This window comes from Aotus nancymaae, unplaced genomic scaffold (genome assembly GCF_030222135.1).
Source record: "Aotus nancymaae isolate 86718 unplaced genomic scaffold, 86718_ANA_hifiasm-v0.15.2.pri h1tg000053l, whole genome shotgun sequence".
In the NCBI taxonomy this organism is placed as follows: Eukaryota; Metazoa; Chordata; class Mammalia; order Primates; family Aotidae; genus Aotus; species Aotus nancymaae.
In genome coordinates, this window is record NW_026988467.1 from 25,888,704 (window position 1) to 25,915,532 (window position 26,829).

Genomic DNA, 26,829 nt, shown 5'->3' on the forward strand with positions numbered 1-26,829 from the left:
CATCGTGCAATGCATTACTCACTTGTTTGTGGTGATGCTGGAATAAACCTACTGTACTGCCAGTTGTAAAAACGTCTAGCACATACAAATATGTGCAGTACATAATAGTTAATAATGACTGTGTTACTGGTTTATGTATTTAATATTACTATACTTTTAATCATTATTTTAGCATGTACATATTAAAAAAAAGTTAACTGTAAAACAGCCTCTGGCAGGTCCTTCAAGAAGTGTCCCAGAAGAAGGCACTGTTTTCATAGGGGATGACAGCTATGTGTGTGCTGTTGCCCCTAAGGACCTTCCAGTGGGACAAGATGTGGAGCGGGAAGACAGTGATGCCTGTCCCTGTGCAGATCCTGACCCTGTGCAGGCCTAGGCTGATGTGTGTGTGTGTCTCTCTTTTTTTTTTTTTTTGAGACGGAGTTTCGCTCTTGTTACCCAGGCTGGAGTGCAATGGCGCGATCTCGGCTCACCGCAACCTCCGCTTCCTGGGTTCAGGCAATTCTCCTGCCTTAGCCTCCTGAGTAGCTGGGATTACAGGCACGCGCCACCATGCCCAGCTAATTTTTTATATTTTTAGTAGAGACGGGGTTTCACCATGTTGACTAGGATGGTCTCGATCTCTTGACCTCGTGATCCATCTGCCTTGGCCTCCCAAAGTGCTGGGATTACAGGCGTGAGCCACCGTGCCCGACCTTGTGTCTCATTTTTAACAAAAAATTTTAAAACAGGAAAAAGTGCATAGAATAAAGATAGAAAACATTTTTGTATTGCTGTACTATGTGCATATATATTAAGCTGTGTTATTACAAAAGTCAAAAAATTCAAATGAAAAAATTTCAGTAAGCTAAGGTTAATGTATTTTTGAAGAAAGAAAAATATTTTTAAATAAATGTATTTTAGCCTAAGCATACAGTGTTTATAAAGTCCACAATAGTGTACAGTAATGTCCTAGGCCTTCAGATTCACTCACCAGTCACTCACTGACTCACCCAGAGCAGCTTCCAGTCCTGCCAGCTCCGTTCATGGTAAATGCCTTATACAGGTGTACCATTTATTATGTTTTATTTTTTTTTGGGACAGAGTCTCTCACTGTCGCCTGGGCTGGAGTGCAGTGGCATGATCTCGGCTCACTGCAAACTCTGCCTGCTGAGTTCAAGCGATTCTCCTGCCTCAGCCTCCCAAGTAGCTGGGATTACAGGTGCCCACCACTACACCCAGCTAATTTTTTGTATTTTTAGTAGAGATGGGGTTTCACCATGTTGGCCAGGCTGGTTTCAAACTCCTGACCTTGTTAATCACCTGCCTCGGCCTCCCAAAGTGCTGGGATTACAGACTGAGCCACCGAGCCCAGCCCATTTATTATGTTTTATAGCGTATTTTTACTGTGCGTTTTCTGTGTTTAGATACAGAAATACTTACCATTGTGTTATAATTGCCTACAGTATTTGGTACAGGTTTGTAGCCTCAGAGCAATAGGCTATGCCGTATAGCCCAGGTCCATGGGATAGGCATCTGGGTTTGTAAATACCCTATGGTGTTCGCACAAAGACCAACACCTAATGATGCATTTTTCAGAACACATCCCTGTTGTTAAGCGATGCATAGCTATTAAGCAAGTGAGTGGGAGCGCGTGTTCCAAGGCAGGTGTGGCTGCTTCTCAGTCCCAGGACCTGATCTCCAGGACCAGAGTGGGACGTCCTTGGGAATGCTGAGTAGAACAGCTGGGGACAGGGTGGTCCCGGGGGTTGGGGGGAGGATGATTTCCCCAGGTGTGGGGGCCACTGTGCACCTCTCCACCCGCTCCCCCAGTGACTGCGGCCCCGCACGGGCTGACAGTGGAGCTGCCTGCGCAGGAGAAAGGCTCCTATTCAGGTGCCTGGGGTTAATCTGCAGAGGGGTTGGCAGCAGTTGCTAATTTCCGATTTGCTTGTCTTTGAATGGGGGTAATTGCTGGGAGTTGCTAGTGTTCCAGATTGTTCTCTGGAAGACCGGGAGGAAGAAGGGGCTGTTATGGGCTCTGTGGAGCGCTGCCTTCTGCAGGCAGTGCCGTGAAGCCTCACGGGATGGAATGAGGGGATAATGGAATCATAGCCTGGCAGGGCTGTATGAGACCTTGGAGGCCACCTGATCTGACCTGCATTCTACAGGTGGAAGCGAGATTCAGAGGGAGGGCACGTGCCTGGGGCCACACAGGTGCTTGGATCCAGTCAACAAACCAGCTGTCCTTGGCATTGGCTGTGCCTCCCTGCCCCCCTAGTCCTGCTGTCTCTCTGGGGCTCCCCAGGCTCTCTGGGGCTCTCTGGGGCATGTGTGTCAGGAACCCCTTTGTCTTTCTCTTACTGCAGGAGACCAGCGCAGTGGTGGGGTCACTGAGGCCAGCAGCCTCCTGGGGGGCTCCCCGAGGCGTCCCTGTGGCCGGAAGGGCTCCCCATACCACACGGGGCAGCTGCACCCTGCGGTGCGTGTGGCGGACCTTCTGCAGCACATCAACCAGATGAAGACGGCCGAGGGCTATGGCTTCAAGCAGGAGTATGAGGTGCACGCTGGCCCCGGCTAGCAGGACCCATGTGGAGGCCTAACCTGGCTCCCACTCTCTGTGGACTCTGATCCTGGCCACCCTCAGCCTAGCTCTGGTTGGACCTTTGCTCTGACAGTTCCCAACTCAACCTTTTTGACCTTGACTCTGACTCTTATCCTGATTTCAGACTGATACAGTTTTTCATTCTCACGCTAACCCTGGTTTGAAATCTGACCTTGAATCTCATCTCCCTCTCTGTGTGGATCGTGATCAGGATCCTTATTCTGTCCCTAATCTGAACCTGCCCACTGACACTGACCTTGACCTAACCCCAGCCCAGCATTGATGTCATGCTAAGCTCCATTTGAACCCTGTGTATCATCCCACCTCTGTCTGGATTCTGACACTGCCCATATCCTAATCTAAATCTGACTCCCACCTTTACCTTCTTTCTAACCCTTATTCTAAGCCTGACCCTTATTCTAAAATGTCTTTGAACCCTGACCCTCTTTTCCCCTTTTCTCATTTCCCTTCCCCCCACGCGCCTTGGTTTTAACTCTGGTCCCTGGACACACAGTGACACAATGACTTTATCTCAGGCCCAAGTTCAGCTTGAACCTGGCCCTTATGGTCCCACCCCCATCCTGCCTACATCATCCCCATTGAGGGAAAAGGGCCCTATGAGTGCGGGTCCCTCTTCCCCATTGACCACCACTTTCCCTTCTGGTAGAGCTTCTTTGAAGGCTGGGACGCCACAAAGAAGAAAGACAAGCTCAAGGGCAGCCGCCAGGAGCCAATGCCTGCCTGTGAGTCCTAGGGAAGGGACTGGGGTCCAGGGCAGTGGGTGGAAGGGCATCAGGAGTGGGAGGCACAGCCAGGGTGAGCCAGGGCAGCCTCAGAGATGATAGCAGCATTGGCCACCTTTTACTGAGGGCACACGCCACGCCCTGTGCTTTTTTCATTTGTTCCCTTAATTCTATAGTGTAGTGGGAAATACTATAATCCCCATTTTACAGATAAGGAAACTGAGGCTTGGGAGGTTAAGATTCCTGCTCAAGGTCTCAGAGCTAGTAATTGCCCGAGCAGCATACACTCTTGGGCCTGCTTGACTCCACAGCCCAGACTCTACCCCTGGCACGTCCTGTCTCCCATGGTGCCCAGAGCCTACTGGTAAGCCCTGAGACTCTAGGTTCCCTGGCTGCCCTGCCTGTGCCCCATCCCCGGCCTCCAGGAATCCCTCCCTGACTGCCCAGCTCTGGGCTCCCCAGTTGAGCCCCTGCGTGCCTGCTCTGTGTTTACAGATGATCGGCACCGAGTGAAACTGCACCCGATGCTGGGAGACCCCAATGCCGACTACATTAATGCCAACTACATAGATGTGAGTGCCTTGCCCTGTCATTTCTGCAGACCTGGCCCTGCCCACTCCAGGCTTACTATCCAGGCAGGGCAGAAACCTATTGGGATAAATGGGGATTCAAATGGCTGAGTTCAGAGTGCCCCCATCTCTGCAGTCAGTGCCAGGGAGCTCAGAGGAGGGAGGACAGTGGGCAGCAGCTTCTGGAAGGCTTCCTGTAGGCTGGAGTTGGCCTGAGAGATGAGGTGCTTTAGGGAAGCAGAGTGAAGGGAAGAGGCAGGCAGCCAGGCCGAGAGGCGAGGAAGGCGGGAGGCATGGAGGGCGGGATTCTCACCGTGCACCGTGAGGCTGAAGAGGTAGGCAGGGGCTGGATTGTGAAGGCTGCAAATGGCAGGCTCAGCAGTGGGGGCTTTTTCCTAGGGGCACCGGGGAGTCATTAAAGTGTTTTGACCATGATCAGAGTGGTCCGTTAAGAATAACAACGCACATTTATCCAGCACGTACTGGGTGCCAAGCACTGTGCTAAGCACTTTATACCCAAGATGTCCTTTTCTGTAATCCCTCCACCCACCCTCCGAGGCAGTTAGCACCATGATCTCACTGTACAGGTGAGGAAACCGGGGCTCAGAGACGTGAAGCTACTTGTCCCAGGTTGCACAGCTAGTGAGTGGTAAAGAAAGGACTCAAATCTCAGCCTGTCCATGTCTCGAAAGCCTTTGCTACTAACTGTGAGGCTGTCCTGCCACCTGCAGCAGCAGCAAGACTTGGATGGTGGGCAGGGGGTGCGGGCAGAGACAGCACAGGCAGCTGGGAGGCCTAGGCTTGGGCATCAAGGAGAGGTGATGAGTCTACTCCCTAGGTGTGGAGGAGGGGTGAGACGGGACAGGGCCTCCAGTCCCTACAGCAAACCAAGTTTGGGAGAGCATCATTTAATCATGTACGAAATACATTTTGAGCACTTCCTTTGTGCCACACATTGCGCTGGGCACCAGGGGTAGAGATGTGAACAAGACAGTCGTGGCCTCTGCTTTCCTTGAATGTATCCATTCAAGTGGGTGAGACAGACACGTCTACAAATCAAAATGACTTCAGTTAGCTGGCCGGGTGTGGTGGCTCACGCCTGTAATCCCAGCACTTTGGGAGGCCGAGGCGGGCAGATCATGAGGTCTGGAGTTCAAAAACAGCCTGGCCAACATGGTGAAACCGCGTCTCTACTAAAAATACAAAAATTAACCAGGCGTGGTGGCGCACTCCTGTAATCCCAGCTACTCGGGAGGCTGAAGTGGGAGAATCGCTTGAACCTGGGAGGAGGAGGTTGCAGTGAGCAGTGATCGGGCCACTGCACTCCAGTCTGGGCGACAGAGTAAGACTCCGTCTAAAAATAATAATAATAATAATAATAATAGCTTCAGATTAGATGAGGAAGCGCAGGCCAGAAGAGAGGTCACATAGCTTGAGTGTTACACAGCAGGCTAGTGGCAGAGCCAGGGCTGCTGTAGAGGGCTTCGTGGAGGAAGCAGGGCTGGAGCTGGCTCTAGGTGGCTGGAGAGGAGAGGGAAGGGTGTCCTGGGTGGGGAGCTGCCTAAGCAAAGGCCTGGGGGTCAGGTGGAGCAAGGCGCAGGTCTGGAACCGAGGTAATCAGGGCCTCTGGAGTTGGCCTCTACTCTCCCTCTTTTTCTCCTCCTCCTGGGGCCAGATGTGCCACGCCATGTTTCCCAGAATCCCTTGCTGCCTCCCCCACCCATCCTGTCCCTTGGCTGGAGTCAGGGCCAGGCCCAGCCTTACAGACATGGGCAGCTTTGGTGACAGTGGGCCTCTCCTTAGTCTTGTCAAGGTCCCAGTTGGCTTCTCTTGGGCCCTGGCAGGGACACGCCAATCCCCACTCTGTGGCTCAGCCTGGCTTGGCCTGCCCGTCTCTGCTCTGCCTGCCCTGCTCACATCACCCATTCTGGCCACTGCTGGGCTCCGTCCACTTCCATCTGCCTCTGGCCTAATATCTGTCTCTTTTGCTTTGTACTGTTCCCTCACTGGAATCATTAAGATTCGGATAAACCGAGAAGTAAGTATCTCTCTCCCCTCCTCCTCCTCCTCCACTACCTCCTTCCTCCTCCTCCTCCTTCTCCTTCTCTTCCTCTTCCTCCTGTCTGTCTGACTGGCTGTATCTCAGACTGTCTCACAGTCTCTGGCTGTCTCTCTCTCTCTGTCTCTGTCCTTCCTTTCTACTTGTGTGCCCAGCACCAACCGTCCATTTCAGAGCCTGGCCAGGGGCCTCCCAGGGCTGAAGATTCGAGAGTGTTCCTATTGTAAGCAGTTTCCTCCCATCCTCCGCTGCCTTGAGCAGAGGCAGCAGTGTTGGGGGTGCTTCCCCTGCCCCATTCTTCACTGGTCACCACTGTCTGTCACTCTCCTTCCCTGGCCCCACCATTTCCAATGAGTCCTCCATAGCTGCACCTTCTATAGGACCCTTTGGGGGGTACAGGGGAAGTTGCCCCAGAGGGCCCTGTTTCTGCTGCTTAAGGGTCAAGATTGTGGACAGCCCCAGGTCAGCCCCCTAAAACTACTTTCCCTAGGGTTCAGATACCTTCGCGATCAGTTTGACTGAAACTCAGCCCCAACCGTTTTACCCTCAATTTAGCATTAATTTGAATGTGTTTTGGTGGGAGCAGTTTGGATGTTCTGTTTTTTAAAATTATGCCATCTTTTAGCCTTTTTTTTTTCCTTTGAGACTGAGTTTTCCTCTTGTTGCCCAGGCTAGAGCACAGTGGCATGATCTCGGCTCACTGCAGCCTCTGCCTCCTGGATTCAAGTGATTCTCCTGCCTCAGCCTTCCTAGTAGCTGGGATTACCAGCATGTGCCACCATGCCTGGCTAATTTTTGTATTTTAGTAGAGACGGGGTTCACCATGTTAGTCAGGCCATTCTCAAACTTCTGACCTCAGGTGATCCACCCGCTCTGGCCTCCCAAAGCGCTGGGATTACAGGCATGAGCCACTGAGCCCAACCATCTTTTAGCTTTTTAAAATTAAAAAAACTATCCCAATTCATCTAGCTATTCTCTGGTTTGATTTCTTTTTTCTTTTTTTTTTTTTTGAGACAGGGTCTTGCTCTGTCACCCAGGCTGGAGTGCAGGGGTGCGATCATGGCTCACTCCAGCCATGAACTCCTACGCACAAGCGATCCTCCCTCCTTAGCCTTCTGAGTAGCTGGGACTACAGGCATGTGCTGCCATACCCAGCTAATTTTTTTTCCCTTATTTTTTAAAGAGATGGGGTCTTCCCAGCACTTTGGGAGGCCAAAGCAGGCAGATTGCTTTAGACCAGGAGTTCGAGACCAGTGTGGGCAACATAGTGAGACTGTCTCTACAAAAAAATGTAAAAATTAACTGGATGTGGTGGCTCATGCCTGTAGTGTCAGCTACTGGGGAGGCTGAAGTGGGAGGATCACTTAAGCCCTGGAGATGGAAGTTGCAGTGAGCCGAGGTCATGCCACTGCACTCCAGACTGAGCAACAGAGCCAGTCCCTGTATCAAAAAAAAAAAAAAAAAAGAGAGAGAGAGAGAGATGGGGGTTCTCACTATGTTGCCTAGGCTGGGATTTCTATTTATTTTTATTTTTAATTTGAATTTTTACTATTTGAGGTGGAGTCCCACTTTCACTGGAGTTTTGACTATGTTTTGGTCATTTTCATGGGAACAGTGAGCAGGCTGGAGTGCAGTGGTGCAATCTCAGCTCACTGCAACCTTGGCCTCTGGGTTCAAGCAATTTTCCTGCCTCAGCCTCCTGAGTAGCTGGGTCTACAGATGTGTGCCACCATGCCTGGTTCATTTTTGTATTTTTATTAGAGACGGGGTTTCACCGTATCGGCCAGGATTCTCTTGATCTCTTGACTTTGTGATCCGCCCGCCTCGGCATCCCAAAGTGCTGGGATTACAGGCATGAGCCATCGCATCTGACTGGGATTTTTAATACGTATATACTATTTTCATAAAATTTAATGACCAATGTGATTATATGCTATTTTCTGGGTGCTTTTCCATTTTGCCTCCTTTTTCCTTTAAAAAATATGTTTCTTGGCAGCCACTCGTGCCTATAATTCAGTACTTTGGGAGGCTGAGGCAGGAGGATTGTTTGAGCCCAGGAGTTAGACCAGCCCGGGTAACATAGTGAGACCCTCATTTCTACAAAAGAAAAAAAAATATTAGTTGGGTGTGGTGGCCTGTGCCTATAGTCCCAGCTACTTGCGAGGCTGAGGTGTGAGGACTGCTTGAGCACTGGAGGCCCCAGCTGCAGTGGAGACAGTGGCTTGGAGCGACAGCAGGAGGGAATTGGGCTAGACCTGGAGAAGTTCCCGTGGAGAGGGCTGAGAGTCGCTGGAAGGCTTTTCATCATGAGTCACTTTGGTTTTCATGGGAGCAGTGAGCAGATATCCAGCAGAATTTCTGAGTGTTTGTCTTGCTCTTATCCTCATATTGCAGAGGAGAACAAGGCTTAGAGAGACTGAGAGGGGGCCAGCAAGATGGACACCACGTGGGAGCTGGTGATGCATAAGCGCAGCCCCACCCCAGACCTTTGAATCTGAATCTGCCTTTTAACAAGATTCCCAGAGATGTATGTGCTCAAGAAAGACTGAGAAGCACCCTCTCAGTGCTCAGTTACACAGCGACTACTCGGCAGAGACCCAGGTCCATTCAACTCCAAGACTCAGATTCTTCACAGTCACCTTCTGCCCCAGCAGTTCTTGACTTCCATTTGGTCCACTTGATCCATTTGTATCTTCAAGGATACTGTTTCAGCTTTAAAACAGTAGTAGTAGTAGTAATAATAGTGGTCTTACTGATTAAGCACTCATTTTGTGCTAAACACAGTGGCAGACATTTAGCATATTACTTTATTTGCTCCTCACAACAGCCCTCAGAGGTAAATGCTGTAATGGCTCCATTTTATAGACATGAAAATGGAGGCATAGAGAAATGAAGGGGCTTTTGCTCAAAGGCACACAACTAGTGAGAGGTAGAGCTGAGATCTGAACCTTGGCAGTCTGGCCCCTGGGCTCCTTGGGCCTGGGAAGTTCATGGGACTGGCAGAGTTGCTGAGCCGTGTGGAGGGTGTCAACTTGAGGTAGGGGCTGGGCTAGTTTTCCGGGCGCCAACCCTGCAGTCGGTGGCCTGGGTATCTGGTGAATTCTTGTGCTCAGAAAGATGAGGCCTTGTGGCAGGACCTCCTGGGTGGCTGTGGCCCTGGGGTGGCTTGTGGGGGCGGCGGGTTTCTCTCCTCAGCTTGGGGGCTCTGGGGATGGAGGGTGAAGTAGCTCTTGGCCTCTCTCTTGTGGGAGGTGGTACAGGGAAAGTGCTTAGCACAGTATGTGACCGTAACAGGGTCATTATTATTGATTTTAAAGATTTAAAATGTTATCTAAGGGCCATGAGCAATGCCTGTGCCCAAACACTTCCATCCTGATGCCCTCATCTAGGTCCTCCATGCCCTGAGTGACTGAGGAGTGGGGGATACTGTCCTTTCTGGTTATCCCAAGTGGGGCTAGGATAACTGACAGGCTCTGGTTACCCCACATTTGGGAGCTGGGTTCATTAGAGCTTCTGGAACCCTGGGAACAGGGCAGGGCCATCTGGGACTCTGTCTCCCAGCAGCAGCCTGGCTGAAAGCAGATGCCTCTCTCCACTTCAGGGACGGGGGTCCTTCTAGGCCCACAAAGGAGTCATGTCCTCCTTGGGGTTGCACAGCCAGGTTGGATTCAGCCCATGACTCTGCTGCCCCAGCTGCACTTCTCCACCTTCTTGGAGACTGGGGGGCAAGGCCACCCTAGTTAGGATGTCCTAGGGATGTGAGGGGATCAGTTCCCTGGTGGGGTGGGGGGTCTGCTGCTGGGAGGGGAGGACAGAGGAGTGTGAGGGAGTGAGGGCTGCTCCCTGGGGTCTAACCTTGTCCTCTCCTCCTGTTCCAGGGTTACCACAGGTCAAACCACTTCATAGCCACTCAAGGTACCTGGCACGTCTGCCCACATGCACCTTCCCGTGTGCCCCCTGGCGTGCTGGAATGCCCTCAGCCTGCCTTTCTGCCTCCCCTGCTGATCCGCTTGGCTTCCTGAATGTCCCCCCGACATTCTGGCTCCCTGTTTGTCTGCTCCCTGTTCTGCTGGGTCTCTTGGAATCTGGCTGACTGCCTTTATGCCCTCTTTGTGTCTGTGTCTCTCTGATGTGCTCAGTCCACCTGCGGTTCCTGGTCCACCTGCCTGTCTCCAAAGTGGTGCATGCAGAAGGGCCAGCTGGGCTCAGACCTCATGGTGTGGGTTGGGCCTCTTGGTCTGGTGGCTGCCTGGGTTCTTCTGGCTGCATTTCTTTCTGTGACTGTCCATCTGTCCTGGACACTTATGCCATTGCCCAAGCATCTGGCCCTCCTCCTGGATCCCATTCAGGATGACCTGGCTCTTTAGTCAGGCCCTCTCCTGATGGGACCCCGCCTCAGGGCCCTACAGGTGTGCGTCAGCTGCAAGCTGGGCATTGTGGGTGGCATGAAGCCCCCGTTGGGGCTCAGGAGGTCTCCTGGCCTGGGCCGTGGTGCTGGATGGTGCTGGATGTGCTGGCCCGGGGTGGAGACCTTGTCTCAGGGACAGGCACCCTCTGCACCCCCAGGGCCGAAGCCTGAGATGGTCTATGACTTCTGGCGCATGGTGTGGCAGGAGCACTGTTCCAGCATCGTCATGATCACCAAGCTGGTCGAGGTGGGCAGGGTAAGCCAGGCTGTGGGGCGAGCTGGGGCACACGGTAGGCCAAGAGGGGCAGTGAAGAGTCCACTGAGTCCCATCTGGTGGGGCCTCCAGGTGAAGTGCTCACGGTATTGGCCAGAGGACTCAGACACCTATGGGGATATCAAGATCACGCTGGTGAAGACGGAGACCCTGGCTGAGTATGTCGTGCGCACTTTTGCCCTGGAGCGGGTGAGTCTCCCCGCCGTCCTGCAGAGGGTGCCTGGGCAGGGGTTAGAGCCCACTCCCACTTCCCCCAGCCCTGGGAGCAGGAGGGTGAGGAGCGCGCCACTGCCCATCCCAGCAAGGAAGCTACTCGGTCATTGTTTGCTGGGAGCACTGTGGAAGGGCAGGAAGGTAACTGCCTTCTCTGGTCCCCATAAGAGGAAGCCGAGACAATGAAGGGGATGACAGTATCTGCAGGTGCTGGCTCCTGCTCTGTGCTGAGCCTGTTACATGTACTGTTTCAGTCCTGGAGAGCTCTGCGGGATTGGGTGTTTACCACTAGCCCAGATAAGGAAAGTGAGGCTTAGAGGGTTTATGCCAGGCAGGAGAGGCCGCATAGTCAGTGGCTGGCCCATGCGTCCTGTCCACGATCCCATTTGATCTGCTCTGTCAAGTCCTCAGAGGAAAGAGTTTTTTACACAACAGCCTGGTGGCAGAGGTGAGGATTTCGTAGCCCAGGTTTAGGTATCAGGCAGACCATTGTCTGTTTCTCTAACCTCGGGAAAGTGATCTCTCCTCTTTGTACCTTAGTTTTTTCATTTGTACCATAGGACATTAATACTTACTTCATCAATACAGTGATCATTGGGATGAGCTGTGCCTGGCACACAGCAGGTGTCTAATAGATGCTGCCAGTGACTCTGACTGTTATTCCCATCGTCTCCCCAGAGAGGCTATTCTGCCCGGCATGAGGTCCGCCAGTTCCACTTCACAGCATGGCCAGAGCATGGTGTCCCCTACCACGCCACGGGGCTGCTGGCTTTTATCCGGCGCGTGAAGGCCTCCACCCCACCTGATGCCGGACCCGTTGTCATCCACTGCAGGTGGGAGCACCGGGGATCCCAAGGAGAAGAGGGTCCCTTCTCCCTGGGAGGTTGGACTTGGGGTCAGGTTGGTTCAGGATCTGTAGTGGGGAGCAGGCCTGGGTTCTCCTGCTTAGAGACAGAGTGCAGGAGGGAACGTCCCCCAAAGGCTCTATCCCCTTTGAGCTTTGGCTCTGAGGCTCGCACCTCATGTACCCCCCAAGACCTGTAAGGCCCCTTGATCCAGGTGCTGAGGAGGCACTGGAGATAGGGAGGGGGACTGGGGGCTGGTGAGGCACCAGGTGTGATTGAGTTCTGCCTGCTTTCATGAAGCAAGCTTTCATTGCACGCCTGCCGCGTGCTAGGCGTGGACCGGGGCTGGGAAGGACTTCGCTTCCCTCCACCAAACCCAGTGGGCCTCGCTCATCCCCCAGTCTTCACACCTTCTGCAGATCCCGACTGGCTCCTGTGACCCCAGCTGCCCTTCCTCTCTCTGCCTCCTCCCTGGCTCCTCATCTTTCTCTTGCTTCTTAAGTGGGGACCCAGCACCCTGTCCTGGCCTGCCCTCTGTCTCCTCCTGGAGAGCCGAAACTCCAACCTTGGCGGTTTTGTCCAGGGCCTCTGTGTCTCATGGTGGTTCCTCTACTGTGTTCTTACCAGCTCCCCAAATGCCACGTGGCAGAGTCGTTCTCCCTGCCCTGCCACCTAAACCAGCTTCTCTTTGATTTCTTTAGGCCTCTTTAAGATGCCATCTTTTAAAAACAAAACTTTATTGATCTATAATATGCTTAAAGCAAAGTGCAGAAATATGTTTATAAATATGAATTTTCATAAACTGAGCTCAGATTAAGAAACAGAACATTGGCTGGGCACAGTGGCTCATGCCTGTAATCTCAGCACTTTGGGAAGCCAAGGTGGGAGGATAATTTGAGGCCAGCAGTTCGAGACCAGCCTGGGCAACAGAGTGAGACCTCATCTCTACAAAAATAAAAAATATTAGTGGGGCATGGTGGCACAAGCCTGTAGTCCCAGCTACGGTTTGTTTGAGGGTGGGAGTTCCAGGTTACAGTAAACTGTGATCATAACACTGTACTCCAGTCTGGGCAACAGAGCAAGACTCTGCCTCTAAAAAAATTTTGTTTTTGAGAGCAAGTTTGCTCTGTTGCCAGGTTGGAGTGCAGTGGCGCGATCTTGCCTCCCGGGTTCAAGCGATTCTTCTGCCTCAGCCTCCTGAGTAGCTGGGACTACAGGCGCGCGCCACCACGACCCAGCTAATATTTGTATTATTTTAGTAGATACTGGGTTTTACCATGTTGGTCAGGATGTATTAAAAAATTTAAGTAAAGAAGTAAACAGAACTTGAATGGTTCCCAGAAGCCCCCTTGAGGCCATTTCTGGTCTGAATTCACCCATCCCCACTCTTAGAGAAATCACTCCTGACTTCTAAACCACAGTCAGTTCCCCATGTTTTTGGACTTGTTATAAATAGAATCGTACAGCATGTGCTCTTTGCTGTCTGTCTTCTTTCCCTCAGCCTTAGGCTTGTAAGGCTCATCCGCAGTGGATCATATTCCATCGAGTGAATAAATGACAGTGTATTTGTCCATTCTGCCTTGATAGGCATTTGGGTTGTTTCCAGTCTTGAGCTATTATGAGTAATGCTGCTAAGGATATTCGATCGTGTGTCTTTTGGCCAAGAAATGTATTTATTTCTGTGTGGTATGTACGTAGGAGTAGAACTGCTATCTGTGTGAACGTTCAGCTTTAGGAGATATTGCCGAACAGTTTTCCAAGGAGGTTGTGCTAAGTTAAGTCCCACCAGGGGTATGTATAGGCTGTTCAGTTGCTATATGTCCCCGCCAGCACGTGGATGCCACCACTGTCAAACCTGAAATCTCGGTGTTATCTTTGTCTGCTCTCCTTCCCCCTCAGCTCTGCACAACCTTGTGTGAGGACAAGGATCTTGATGTGCCCCCAGTCAAGTTGGGGAGACAGCCACATAAACAATGACCATGTAGCAGGAGGAGTGTTTAATTAATTAATTATTATTTTTTTGAGACAGGATCTTGTTCTGTCACTCAGGCTGGAGTGCAGTGGCGTGATCTCGGCTCACTGCAGCCTCCCCCTCCTGAGTTCAAGTGATTATCCTGTCTCAGCCTCCTGAGTAGCTGGGACTACAGGCATGTGCCACCACACCCGGCTAATTTTTGTATTTTTTGGTAGAGACAAGGTTTTACCATGTTGGCCAGGTTGGTTTCGAACTCCTGACCTCAAGTGACCTACCCACCTCGGCCTCCCAGAGTGCTGGGATTACAGGTGTGGGCCACTGTGCCTGGTGGGGAGGAGTGTTTTAGTAAAAACCTGCCCACATTGCTTTGGGAACTCAAAATGATGACATCATCCTGGTAGGGTTAGGGATGCTCCAGTGGGTCTGCAAATGGGTGTGTGTGTGTGGGCTTTTGGAAGATGTGTGGGAGACTCAGTGGTTTCCAGGTGGAAAAAACATTCCTGGATAAGCTCGGTGCCTCATCATTCCTGTTCTCCCCGAATCTAAGTTGCTAGGTTGAGCCAGCATCACCTCTGCATTCTCCCGACCATTTCTCCTCCTCTGCTTCTCCAAGGCCCATCCCATCTCTGTCCTCTAGCACATTTCACCAGAGTGCGTCCATCCAGCAGCCTGCACCCTGGCTCCTTGCTGGGGGAGGGGCGGTCATCTCTGTGTCCCTGTCCCCTGTATGGTGTAGACATGGCCAGTGCCCTTCTCTCTTCTTCTCCTTAGTCCTGGGCTTCCTCCCCAAGGCTCTGACGTGGCCCGGGGCTGCTCTCTCTCCAGCGCGGGCACCGGCCGCACAGGTTGCTACATCGTCCTGGATGTAATGCTGGACATGGCAGAGTGTGAGGGCGTCGTGGACATTTACAACTGCGTGAAGACCCTCTGCTCCCGGCGCGTCAACATGATCCAGACTGAGGTGTGGGGACCTGTCCCTGTCCCCACCATTACTTCTAGGACTGGAGTTTCTCACGAAGGAGTCCTGAGCTGGCGGGGCATGTCCAAAGGGTGTCCTGAGGCTCTTCCCTTCCATCAGATCATCCCTGACCTTCAGCCGCCATCCGCTTAGGGTCATCCCGGACAGCTCCGCTGTGTTCTGTTGGGTGGGGTTAGACTACGGGTCCTGTAGCTGACGTCCCTGGGATTGCATATTGTATCCTTACTGGATGTGTGACTGTGGCTGCCCCTGCCTCTCAGAGCACCTCACAGGGTTGTAATAGGGGCTAGGGATGCAATAGAAGATAAAGGCACATGTCCATGGAGGTTGTTTCATGTAGGTTTGGTCTAGCCTGTAGTAACACACGGTTGGCCTCCACCTCGGAGCACCCTGCCTCAGCCTTGAGCTTGCTTTAGCCTCATCACCATAGATTTGCAGCTTCTATGCCCCTCCTTGGCCTCATATTCTCGCCTCCTGTTCCAGGAGCAGTACATCTTCATTCACGATGCAATCCTGGAGGCCTGCCTGTGTGGGGAGACCACCATCCCTGTCAGTGAGTTCAAGGCCACTTACAAGGAGATGATCCGCATTGATCCTCAGAGTAATTCCTCCCAACTGCGGGAAGAGTTCCAGGTGGGGGACGAGTGCGTGTGTATAGGGTGTGTGTGTGTGTGTGTGTGTGTGTGTGTGTATTTGTTGGGGGGGATCTTCAATACTGCAGGAGTCATTGAGGGTCAAGAAGCAGGCCCAGCCTGAGACCACAGCTGGAGAGACAGAGCTGAGCTACTAGGAAGGACTTTGGGACCGTGGGAGAGGGGGTGCATCAAAGCAGTTAAGAGCCCAGGCTTTGAAGTCAGATAAACCTAGGTTCAAATCCTGGCTGACCTAGTTAAGAGGGTGAGTATTATCCTTGAACAAGCCCCTGTACTCTCTGAGCGTCAGTTTGTTACTCAGAGAAGAAAAGGAGCTGATGTGTCCCTTGGAGTGTTTGTATTCATTGGTATTCTTTGGGTTGTGAGTGACAAAAATCCAGCTCTTGTAATTGAAAAGTCTGAGGATGGTGCAGCTTCAATTGTGGCTGGATCCAGGGGCTCAGATGATGATGCCAACATGTGGTTTCTCTCTGCCTGGGTTCTGCTTTCCTGTTTTTGGCTTCATTCTCAGGCCTGCGCTTGGTCCCCAGCAGTGCTGGGCTCCCATCATCTCTATTGTCCGGTGACTTTGGAGAAAGGCAATTGCTGCTCCCAGCATCCCCTCAAAAGTCCTAGATCAGACTCTCAGGTTCCCATCCCTGGACCAGTCACAGGCTGGAGAGATGGAGCTCGCTGATTGCCCCTGGCTCTGGGGCAGGAGCAGCCTCACCATATTACACAGCTGAGATGGGAAGTCTGGTTCTCCAGAGAAGCCTGAGAGTGGTCATTGGGTGGGCAGAGAGCTCAGAAGTCCTCTCCACTCCAGGGTTCCTGCAACGGCTCAGCAGGATGGCACATGCTGGGGACCCGGCATTTCTGAGCCAGCAGAGGGTGATCTCACAGGAGGTGCAGGCTGTGATTCCCGGAGGAGGGTGTTAGGCTTTGGGGATCATGAGAGACTGCAGTTCCCTGTGAGTTTTCTCCAAGAACAAGAGAAAGAAAGAAATAGAGAGCCCCTGGGTCTGGATGTGTGAGGCGTGAAGGCACCAGGTGGAGGAGATGCCCTGGAGATCCGGGCGTGGTTCAGTGCCCGCTGCTTACGACTTCATCCTGTTCAGACAGGGCCATGACCAAGGAAGGTGACCCCCATCTCCAGGTGTCTGGAGTCCGCTTTGTGGAGGGCGTGGGGTTTCAGGGGTTGCCTCAGTGAAGGTGCTGATCAGCTGGTGAAGATCCTCACTGTGCCCGTGTGTGCCCAGCTCAGCTCAGTGCTTGTCATGATCTCACTTCGGCCGCCCAGCAGCCCCACGAAGTAGGCATATTACTTCCCTATCTTGCAGTTGAGGAAACTGAGGCTGAGAGATGAAGTAGCTTGTCGGAGGTTATGTGGGTGGCAAGGAGGTAGACTCTGGTCTCTGTCCAGGCCCTCCATAGCCTAGAGACGGGGAGTCTGGGTCCCTGCCCTGTCTCCTTCCCTCTGGACCTCAGTTTCTCCATAAAATGGGGTTAGTAGCTCAACCCAGCCTCCTTCACGGGGATGTGAGGAGGCCCAGGGAGCCCTGGATGTAACTTCGTCCCCACCCTTGCTCCCTGTAGACGCTGAACTCGGTCACCCCGCCGCTGGACGTGGAGGAGTGCAGCATTGCCCTGCTGCCCCGGAACCGCGACAAGAACCGCAGCATGGACGTCCTGCCGCCCGACCGCTGCCTGCCCTTCCTCATCTCCACTGACGGGGACCCCAACAACTACATTAATGCGGCCCTGACTGATGTGAGAGCTTGGGCTGGAGTGGGCTCTAGGGCTCCCCCTCCCGGCAGCATCACGGAAGGTCCAGGGGCCAAGGGAACAGAGCTGAGGGCTCTGGTTGGGGGACCCTCTGCCCGTTCTGGGGAACAGGCCAGTGTGTGACCCTTCTACCCCTAGGGATCTTCCACTCGGGGCATTCAAGCCAGTGCCCCTCACACTCTGCCTGAGTGGGGTCTGGGTTGTGGAGTTTAGGCAGGGCTGTCTCCAGGATCAGACCCAGCAGAGCCTGGGGTAGGATGAGTGAATCAGGGGTTTGGCTGGGGAGACCTTGAGGGTTTTGGGATGGAACTTGAGACCTGATATCTGGAGCCAGGGGAGCTTGTCCTGGGGAGAATGAGCTGCAGTCTCCTCCAGGACCAGGCCCAGGACCGTGATCTCTGGCCCCATTCTTCCCTGGGTGGGCCCTCTGAGGGCTCAGGAGCCATTTAGAAGTCTCCTTCCCTGCTCCCAGCTCAGGGACTCTGCCTCCTTTACTGAGTGTTGCAAGCAGTGCAGGGGATGGGTGCTGGCATTTTAGGCCCCTGATAAATGGTGAGTTGCTGTTGTCTGAGGCGGGAAGGGTCATGGATTATTATCCCTATTCCTTTCCCACACTGGAACCAGTTCAGATGTAGATGCAGGAGACACATGGGTGGAGATCAGATGTTACAGATAAAACTGCAGATGGGGTTGGAGATATGTGGCCAGTGGGTGGGCCGCTCCTTTGCCCCTCCCCGATACAGCTGTACAACCACGGGTCTCCCCTCCCCATCAGGGACTGGCCTTTACTGGCAGGGAGGAGGAGCAGTTGAGTGCACGCTTTCTGAGGGTAGGCTGGCCTGGAAAAAGAGGAAGGAGTGGAGCCAAGCAGCCTTGCTCATGGGAGGAGTGAGTGAAGGGTGGGCCAGGGCCAGCTGTGTTACTGCGGCACGTCTCTCCATGCAGAAATGAGGGATGCCGACGGGGAAGGTTCTCCCACAATGGGCAAGAGGGAGATGGGCCTTTTATGGCCTGATGCCTGGCCAGGAACCCCTTGGCAGGACAGTGCAGGAGACAGTGGGGTTTCTCTAAAGAGGGTGACCTCCTGGGAGCTTCCTGGTGTCCGCTGAAGAGGAGGGGAGGAGCAGCCCTAGCCACTGATGAGAGAGATGTGAGGGTGCCTGTCAGTCATGGTCACTCAGCTTGGTGGCTGGAACGTGAGTGCCCACATGCTCACCTGGGGACTTCTGGCCTGCTGGGGGTCAGGGGTCCTAGAGGGGTGGCATGCAGTACCGGGAAGATCTTTGAACTAAGGAAGCTGTGCCCTCCCTCCCAGCATCATCCTTGGCCTTAGCGTGCCCGTCTGTAACTGGGGGCCTCGAAGGGAGACTGTCTGAGGGTCCTGAGCTGGGGCTTCCTGGCCCTGACGGGTGGGCTGTCATGTGGGGAAGTTCTTGGACAGCCCTGTCCCCTCCTGAGGTCCTTGATGCCTCTGACGCCTGACCCCAGTCATGTGGGTCCTATTGGCTCAGGAGCTAGGAGGCCCCATTTCTCAGGCAGGCCCTGAACTCAAGGCACCCAGGCCTGAGTTTTGGAGTCTGGCTGGGCCTGGCCTTGAGCTGTCAATCATGAGCCTTCAGAGAGTCCTGGAGAGGGACTGCTGGGGCACTAGAGGCGCTCCTTATTTCTCTGCACTGCGCCTTGCAGGATTACAAAGGGCAGATCAAGATTTGGTCAGGGCCCAAGCCAGGGTCAAGGCCAGAAGAAGCCAGACAAAGACCTAGCCTGTGCCAGCCCTAGGTCAGGAGGAGGGCGGGGGTCAGGAGAAGAGCTCAGGAAAGGGAGGGGACACGGCACAGGGTGGAGCCAGGGGAGCCTCCAGGCCAGAGCGCTGATGGGAGGAGGCCTGGTGCCGCTGATGGGAGGAGGCCTGGTGCCGGCTCCCCTGACAGGACGAGGGAGCAGGAAGCAGCATGGGGCCAGTCACTGCCTGGGGAACCTGGGTTGGGGCCCCAGATTCTTAATTTATGGAGTTGGAAGGGATCTAGAGATTTATTCAGATTATTTATTGAGCCCCTCCAGGGTTCTGGGCAGAGACCATACCCTGGAAGCTCTGCTGTCCTGAACTTTGCTTTTAGGAGGTGGAGTGGGGTAGTCAGGAAATAAATATACAATGAAATGTCATCACTGGGAACAATTTCTACAAAAACAGCCAGGCAGAAGTGTTTAATGTGGATTTAGGTGTGCGGGGGGCTATTTTTGATGATGTGGTAGGTGGTAGAGGAGGGCTTCTTTGAGGAGGTGACAAGCAAAGGCCAGAAAGAAGTGAGGGAGAGAGCCATATAGACATTGGGAAATTTGGCCTAGGCAGCCAAAACAGCAGATGCTGAGGCGCGGAGGCAGGAGAAAGCTCGGCCAGCCTCTGCCTTGAGCTCAGCCTCGTGCCCAAGCTCCCCTCGCCACACCTTTGGAAGCTTTTGCTGTTCAGTTCTGGGGGTGTCATCGGCTTGGTCCCCAGAGACCTGGGCCCAGCCTGTCAACTCAGGCCTCCATGTGCCTGCCAACATCAGAAGTGGGCCACTGGAGGCAGCCTGGTCCTGTGGGGCACAACTGTCCAATTCAGGGTGGGCAGGGTGGGAAGTCTGCCTGGGGCAGAGGCTCAGCCCATGCCAGGGGCCAGGGACAGGGCCCCGCTGAGTCCCGGTTTTCCTGCAGAGCTATACGAGGAGCGCGGCCTTCATCGTGACCCTGCACCCGCTGCAGAGCACCACGCCTGACTTCTGGCGGCTGGTCTACGACTACGGCTGCACCTCCATCGTCATGCTCAACCAGCTGAACCAGTCCAACTCCGCCTGGGTGAGGGCTCCGCTGGCCAGGCCGAGGGGCTGCCTGCTGCCTGGGTCCTCTGTGTTCAAGGGCATGGTCCCCAAAGTCAAGAGTTAGGTCCTAGCTCTGCCATCTCTTTGCTATGTGATGAGTCCTACACCTTCCTAGAGCCTCAGTTTCCTCATCTGTAAAACAAGGGGGTCAGATGGGAGACCACTAGTTGCTCTTTTTCTTTTTCTGAGACAAGGTCTTGCTCTTTTGCCCAGGCTGGAGTGCAGTGGCACGCTCAGAGCTCACTGAGGTGTGTAGCCTCGACCTCCTGGGCTCAAGCCATCCTTCTGCTTCAGCCTCTGGAGTAGCTGGGGCTACAGGCTGCATCACCACACCTGGCTGACTTTTTACTTTTTATTTTAGTAGAGGTGAGGTCTTACCATGTTGCCTGGGCTGGTCTCGAACACCTGGCCTCAAGTGATTCTCCCACCTTGGCCTCCTGAAGTACTGGGATTACAGGCATGAGCCATCTGGCCACAGTTGCTCTTTACTGGCCCCCTGCTAAGCCACGGACTGTTCTGCACTCATGGTCTTATTTAGAATCGATAATGACCTTGGAGTGAAGGTTTCAGTGAGAAAATACAGAAAATCAGATCCAAGGAGGTGCAGGGCCTTCTCCGGGGCCACATAGCTGGGGAGGGGCAGAGCTGTGCTCCAGCCTCAGCTGCCTCTTTCCAGAGCTCCTGCTCTTTTAGTCACCCCACTAAAGTGCCCATCACTGGGGCCTCCGAGGTAGAGTACAATTCCCACCTCCTACTCTCTGACTGTTTAATCCAGGGTAAGTTGATTGACCTCTCTGAGTTTCACTTTCCTTCTCTGTAAAATGGGGGTTATCACAGGACCCGTTCTTTTGGGGTTACTGTTAGGACCAGGTGAGGTGCGCATAGGATGCCTGGCACTGCTGTGTCTGGTGTGCAGTAGGCATGTGGTACGTGGCAGGGACAAAGATGCTGAGGACAGTTGCATCCGAGGTTGGCTCAGACACTGGTTCAGTGAACTCAGCCTGGTGTCAGCCCCTCTGTCTCCCCCGTTTCCCTTTGGAGCTCTCAAGAAGTACAGACACCCAGTCTTGCAGCTCTGCTTGACCACGTGGACCCCTTCCCACCCCAGCTTTCTGCTAGGCCCAGGGGGCCAGGAAGGTTTGCTGTAAAATGAGTACCACAGCTTCTTAATGGCCTCCTGGAGAAGATTTCGGTAACGGTGCTCTTTATGAGTCAGGCACTCTGTAAAAATGACCCAGGACTGCAGGGTAACAGGCCTCAGCCCCTGGGTGCAGCAGGAAGGTAGAGAGGAGAGGCCCAGAGGGAGGCTCACACAGACATCATTCACTGGACACCGATTCGCTCATCTGCTCAACCAACTTTGCCCATGAACTTCTCCTTGCAGTGGGTAGGGAGGAGACAGAGGGAGAAGAGACACGGCGCCTCCCAGATCTTATGGTCCAGGAGGAAACAGGTAGAAAAACTGACAGTGACAGCACAGACAAAAAAGGGCTATCATAGAGCTGGCACAGGGACAGAGAAGCCCAGGGGATCATGTATCAGGGATGGCTTCCTGGAGGAGGTAGTGTCAGAGCTGAGATGTGTGGGAAGGACAGAGTTAACTAGGTGAGGAGGTGGAGGAAGAGAGCCATGGAGAGGGAGCAGCGTGTCTGAATGCATGGGGTTGCCAGGACACGAGGCAAAACGAGGAAGGTGCTGTCTGCCCGTTATGGGCTGTGGTTAGAGGGGATTGATGAGCATGGTGTCTTTTTGGAAGAGGTTGGGGGTCATCTTACAGATGGGGAAACTGGGGCCAAGAGAAAAGAAGAGCCTTTCCTGGGCTCCAGGCAGAGCTGAGACTAGAAACTGAGGCTCAGGCTACTTAGTCTGGAGTGTGTGTGTGTGTGTGGGTGTGTGGGTGTGTGTATTTGTGTGTGTGTGGTCAGGCGGCTGCATCTCCTCTGTCCCTCCACTGTCCAGAGTCTGGGAGGGGGTTGTGTTTAGGACCCTGACTCCAGGGAGGGGTCCTGGGGCAGAAGTGGGGATACTGAGCTGTGTTGAGCACCAGGGACACCGCACCTCTGTGAGCTGGTGCTGAAGGGCAGAGGCAGTGAGAGAGAAGGCTGTGGGGAGGTCTGGGGTGGGTGGGAGTGATCCAGGCCTAATACTGGAAGCAGGCAGCCTCACGTAGGGGTGTGTGAACCGGTTAAGGTATAGCTTTCTAGCTGCACAGCAGTAGGCATCAGTGCACTGTTTGTGAAGGGCTCATCTTGGCTGATCTGAACATGTCAGTACAGAATGTATTGGAGCAGGTGGGCCTTGCAGTCTGTGGGTGATGGGTGGGGATTGGGGGGCGGCTCAAGGTGAGTCTGGAGTGGAGTCTGGGTGGGCCAGGGTGTGTGGGAGCCACAGGGCAAGTGTGGAGCCCTGGGGGTGGGCATGGCTGTGGGCTGAGCCCTGACCAGGCTCTACTCAGCTCTCCCATCTCCGTGCCCATGCCCAGCCGTGCCTGCAGTACTGGCCGGAGCCAGGCCGGCAGCAGTATGGCCTCATGGAGGTGGAGTTTATGTCGGGCACAGCAGATGAAGACTTGGTGGCCCGAGTCTTCCGGGTGCAGAACATCTCTCGGGTGAGTGGTCTGAGGAACCCCAGGGGAAGACCCTGGGTGGTGGATGGGGCAGCTTTTAATGACCCTCCAGGTCATCAGGGGCCCCTGTGACCTTGGTGCTCATGTCCCCCTGGCTGGCTGCCCCTGTCCCCAGCTGCAGGAGGGGCACCTGCTGGTGCGGCACTTCCAGTTCCTGCGCTGGTCTGCATACCGGGACACGCCTGACTCCAAGAAGGCCTTCCTGCACCTGCTGGCCGAGGTGGACAAGTGGCAGGCCGAGAGTGGGGACGGGCGCACCATTGTGCACTGCCTGTAAGTACCTGTCCTGTGGGAGGGTGGATGGAGGGGTCAGGGAGCCAGGGGCAGAGGTCCAGTCTGAAAGGGTGCCAGCTTTGGCTAGACTGCAAAGCTGGCATTGACACCCCTGGGCTCTCAGATGGCTGTGGCCTGGATGCTGCCCAACCAGCCGAGGCTGGCCCTGGAGGAATCCAGTCAGTTTCCAGAGTATAGACTCAGCCCTGAACAACTCCCAGTATCCTCTGTGCGATGTCTGACTTTGCCAATTTAATTAAAGAGAGTCCTTTGTCAGAATTTTTTACCCCATGAGATTGTGGCACACTTCTTATGCCAACAGACTTCCAGTCTTTGTTCATGCATGCACACGTGACTTTTTCCATCCATCCACCCATCCATCCATCCATTCGTATGTATACCCCATTCATAAATTCATGTATTCACTCATGTACAGGTGCAGTCACTCCTTTGCTCCCCACTTTTTCATCCTTTCAGCCCTTAGCCTCTCGAGTAGCAGGCTGGGCCTACTGGAAGCTGCGGGGGAGCTGAGTCAGTCTGGGTCTGGCCCCAGGGGTTTTGGTTCTGGTGGGAAAGACCTCTGAGTAGGGGGTGAGGGCCTTATCAGTCTGCCATCCCCCAGGAGACATCCCACACGTTACGTGGAGTCACAGGGAAGGAGGGATGGGGCTCTGTGGGAGGCTGTGGGCTTGACTTGGGGTGGGGGTGCATTTGTGCCTGTGTGCCCGCGTTGCCAGGGGGTGACTGGTCTTCTCAGCATTCCTGTTCCACTTTGCTCTCTGGGTACGCACTTGCTGCTCCCCCGCCCTTCTTTGTCACACTGTCTCTGTCTCTCCGTGTGTTTATCTTGGATTGTGTCTGGCCTCCTTTCAGAATCTGTAGTCTGTTTCGCCTTGAGAACATGTCTTCTGATATGTCCTAGCCTCTGATCCTGCTTAACCTTCTGGTCCTGCTGCTCACCTCTGAGCCCTCTGCCCCTTCCTCTGGGTCCCCTAGCTCCGCCTCCACCTCTGGGTCCTCTGCCCCGCTCTTCTGAGTTCCATAGCTCTGCTGGTCTCACCTGGGGCTCTTTGGCCCTTTCTGAGTTTCCTAGCCCCGCCCCTCACCTCTGGACTCACTCATTGGCCCCTCCTTTCTGAGTTTTCTAGCCCCGCCCTTCTCCCCTAGGGTCTCTGGCTCCTCCTTTCTGTGTTCTCTAACTCCGCCCCTCACCTCTGGGCTCTCTGCCTCACCCTTCTTGATTCTCTAGCTCCGCCCCTCTTCTCTAGGCTCTCTGCCCCACCCTCGTGGTTCCCTGGCCCTTTCCTTACCTTCAGGTTCCAAGGCCCCGCCCCTCGCCTTTGGCTACTGAGCCGCCCCAACATGCATTGTTCATGCATGCACACATGTGACTTTTTCCATCCATCCATCCATTCATATATATGGCCCTTTTTTGCATCTCTTACTTAGAAACGGGGGAGGACGCAGTGGCACCTTCTGCGCCTGCGCCACGGTCCTGGAGATGATCCGCTGCCACAACCTGGTGGATGTTTTCTTTGCTGCCAAAACGCTCCGGAACTACAAACCCAATATGGTGGAGACCATGGTGAGAGACTGTGTCCTGTGCCCAGCCACTTTCACCTTCCTGGTCCATGCCGGGCTCCTTAGCACCCACACTCCCACATCTGGGCCCCACCGTTGGGCCTTAGTTCTAGTCCTGTGGTCCTCAAACATTACCCTCATTTCCCCCTTCCCCCCAAGGGTGGGCCTGGGCTCATGCTTGCCCTTTCGCTCCCTGTTCTCCTCCCCTGACAATACTGGAGTTGGGCTCAGGCTCATGACTCCCTCTCTCTTCCTCTCCTCAGGATCAGTACCACTTTTGCTACGATGTGGCCCTGGAATACCTGGAGGGACTGGAGTCAAGATAGCGGGGCCCTGGCCTGGGACACCCACTGCACACTCAGGGCCAGACCCACCATCCTGGACTGGCAAGAGAGACCAGTGCCTCCTGCCCTGCCCAACCACACCCCCATGGGGCAAGGACTGGAATGGATGCGGGGCCATCTTGCTGCCCTTTCCACTGTGGGCAGGGCCTTTCTCTTTGTTCCATGGGCAGGTCGTGGGCCAAGGAGGAGCTTAGCAAGTCTGCAGCCCAGCCCCATCTCCACAGGGTCCTGCAGGCCTGTGCTGAGAGGCCTGGTGCTACCTGGCAGAGTGACAAGGGCTCAGGACGACTGGCTCTGGGGGACTCAGGCCGTGCCCCTTGGCTCCATCCTGGCCTTTGGCAGGGATGAGTGAGGCCCTGCAGATAGCATCCCAGGCCAGGGTTCCCACTTAGCCTGCCCCCTCTGCATGTGGGTAGAGGGTGTGCTGGGGCTTGGCATCTAGGATTCCATCTGACCTAGCCCCTGAAGGTCCTGGGGAGGTGGGACTCTGTTCTGAATAGCCAGCGGGGCACACTGACTGTCTTCTCTGGGGAACTGCCGCGCCCTCCTCCCCACTGCCCCCTGCAGCCCCTGGGGTACTTTGCTCACCATCCCTCCCCACCCTCCCCCCACTTCTGCTTCCCTGATGTGCTCTGAGCTTCCCTGAACCAGGATCTGCCCATTTCTGCTGTGCCCCACAGGGGCTCCTTCCCTGCCTGACCCAGTGTTGCAGAATGAAGTCGCCTCGCTCCCCTCTTCCTTTCATCTTCAGGCCTCACTGGCCTGTCCTGCTCAGCTTGGGCCAGTGACAATATTCAAGGCTGAACAACAACCCCTGGGGTTGAGGTCCCTGTGGCTCCTGGTCAGGCTGCCATTGTAGGGAGGGGCAGTGTCAGAGCAGGGCTGGTCAGACCCCCTGGAGTTGAGAGGATGAAGGAGGATCAGTGCTTTTTTGTTTCTTTTGTTATTTTTGGATGGGTGGGTGGGAAGGTCTCTTTAGAATGGAGCAGGCCACACCCCTATTCCGTGCCTCAATTTCCCCATCTGTAAACTGTAGATACGACTACTGACCTACCTCGCAGGGGGCTGTGGGGAGGCATATGCTGATGTTTGTAAAGCGCTTTGTAAATAAACGTGCTCTCTGAATGCCGCTGAGCGGCCCTGTGTGTGTCTCACCAGCCTGATGGGGCCTGCTCGCCTGCCCCCAGCCTTCAGGGAGGGCCCTGGAGAAGCCTGGGTTCTGATCTGGTCCTGGTTTTTCCATTCGTAAAATACTGGCAGTGTAGACCAGCACGTCACTCAGGGTCCTTCCTCTTTCAGAGTCAGTTCCAGGGGACCCTGGCCATTGCTGCATCCACCCAGGCCTCTGAAGCAGTTCCTCAGGTAGGGGGCATCATCTCAAGAACCCCGAGGACCACAGAGCTGCTTCTCACCCCACTGGGGGCCCCGGATAAGGTTCGGCTCTTTCTGGGGCAGCAGGGGAGGCTCAGGCTTTGGTGTCAGGCAGATGGGCCGCAGCAGCTGTGAGCCCCTGGGTGAATTAGTGCCGTCTCTGGGGCTCATCTGTAAAGTAGGGACAGTCCTGTTAGGATCAGATGAAGTCATGATTAAGTGCCTTATGCAGTGCCAGGTGCGCTGAAAGGGCTCACTTTACAAACATGGCAGAGATGGGGGCAGAGAGACATAGCCCTGCTGGGGATGACCATCCCACTGCGCTAGCCCAGCCCGTTCCCAGCCCTGGCCTCCTTGTGGGGTGGGGAGGGAGGAGGAGCGGGCTGGCTGGTAGGGACCTGGGTCACTCCTGGCTCTGTCACAGACTTGCTGCCTGACCTTGGACGAGACAATTCCTGTTTCTGGGCCTCAGTTTCTTCATATGAAGGCTGACTCTATGATGTACTCATTCTATTTGTACACTGGCTGACCTGTGCCTCACTTTCGCCATTGGTCAGAGGATACAACCCATTCTAATGACCTCACAATTCAGCATACTTGAATCTGAGTTAAAAATTAGTTGTCCAGTTAGGGTTGCACTTGGCTAGGGCACAGAGTGACCCCCTCAGCCTCATTCGGAGCTGACCTCTGAGCTTTATGCGATAGATCAC

The 26,829-nt window shown here is 54.3% G+C and overlaps 1 protein-coding gene across 5 annotated transcripts in view; it reads left to right on the forward strand.

Annotated features, from left to right (window-relative positions):
* PTPRU (protein tyrosine phosphatase receptor type U) overlaps window positions 1-25,877 on the forward strand; it is a 92,981-nt gene extending 67,104 nt beyond the window's left edge. For 3 of the 5 annotated variants that reach the window (XM_064363589.1, XM_064363590.1, XM_064363592.1), the window contains 15 exons: window positions 2,349-2,539; window positions 3,252-3,327; window positions 3,823-3,899; window positions 9,834-9,870; window positions 10,522-10,619; window positions 10,710-10,826; window positions 11,529-11,683; window positions 14,496-14,631; window positions 15,133-15,282; window positions 16,878-17,051; window positions 19,761-19,901; window positions 22,407-22,532; window positions 22,666-22,823; window positions 24,273-24,408; window positions 24,668-25,877. In XM_064363589.1, coding sequence (XP_064219659.1) covers window positions 2,349-2,539; window positions 3,252-3,327; window positions 3,823-3,899; window positions 9,834-9,870; window positions 10,522-10,619; window positions 10,710-10,826; window positions 11,529-11,683; window positions 14,496-14,631; window positions 15,133-15,282; window positions 16,878-17,051; window positions 19,761-19,901; window positions 22,407-22,532; window positions 22,666-22,823; window positions 24,273-24,408; window positions 24,668-24,730 — 1,835 coding nt within the window. In that variant the 3' untranslated portion in view covers window positions 24,731-25,877. Of the gene's footprint in view, window positions 1-2,348; window positions 2,540-3,251; window positions 3,328-3,822; window positions 3,900-5,916; window positions 5,935-9,833; window positions 9,871-10,521; window positions 10,620-10,709; window positions 10,827-11,528; window positions 11,684-14,495; window positions 14,632-15,132; window positions 15,283-16,877; window positions 17,052-19,760; window positions 19,902-22,406; window positions 22,533-22,665; window positions 22,824-24,272; window positions 24,409-24,667 lie in introns of all 5 variants that reach the window. The other 2 variants (XM_021668319.2, XM_064363591.1) reach the window with 2 other exon arrangements.
* The last annotated feature ends 952 nt before the right edge of the window (window positions 25,878-26,829 follow it).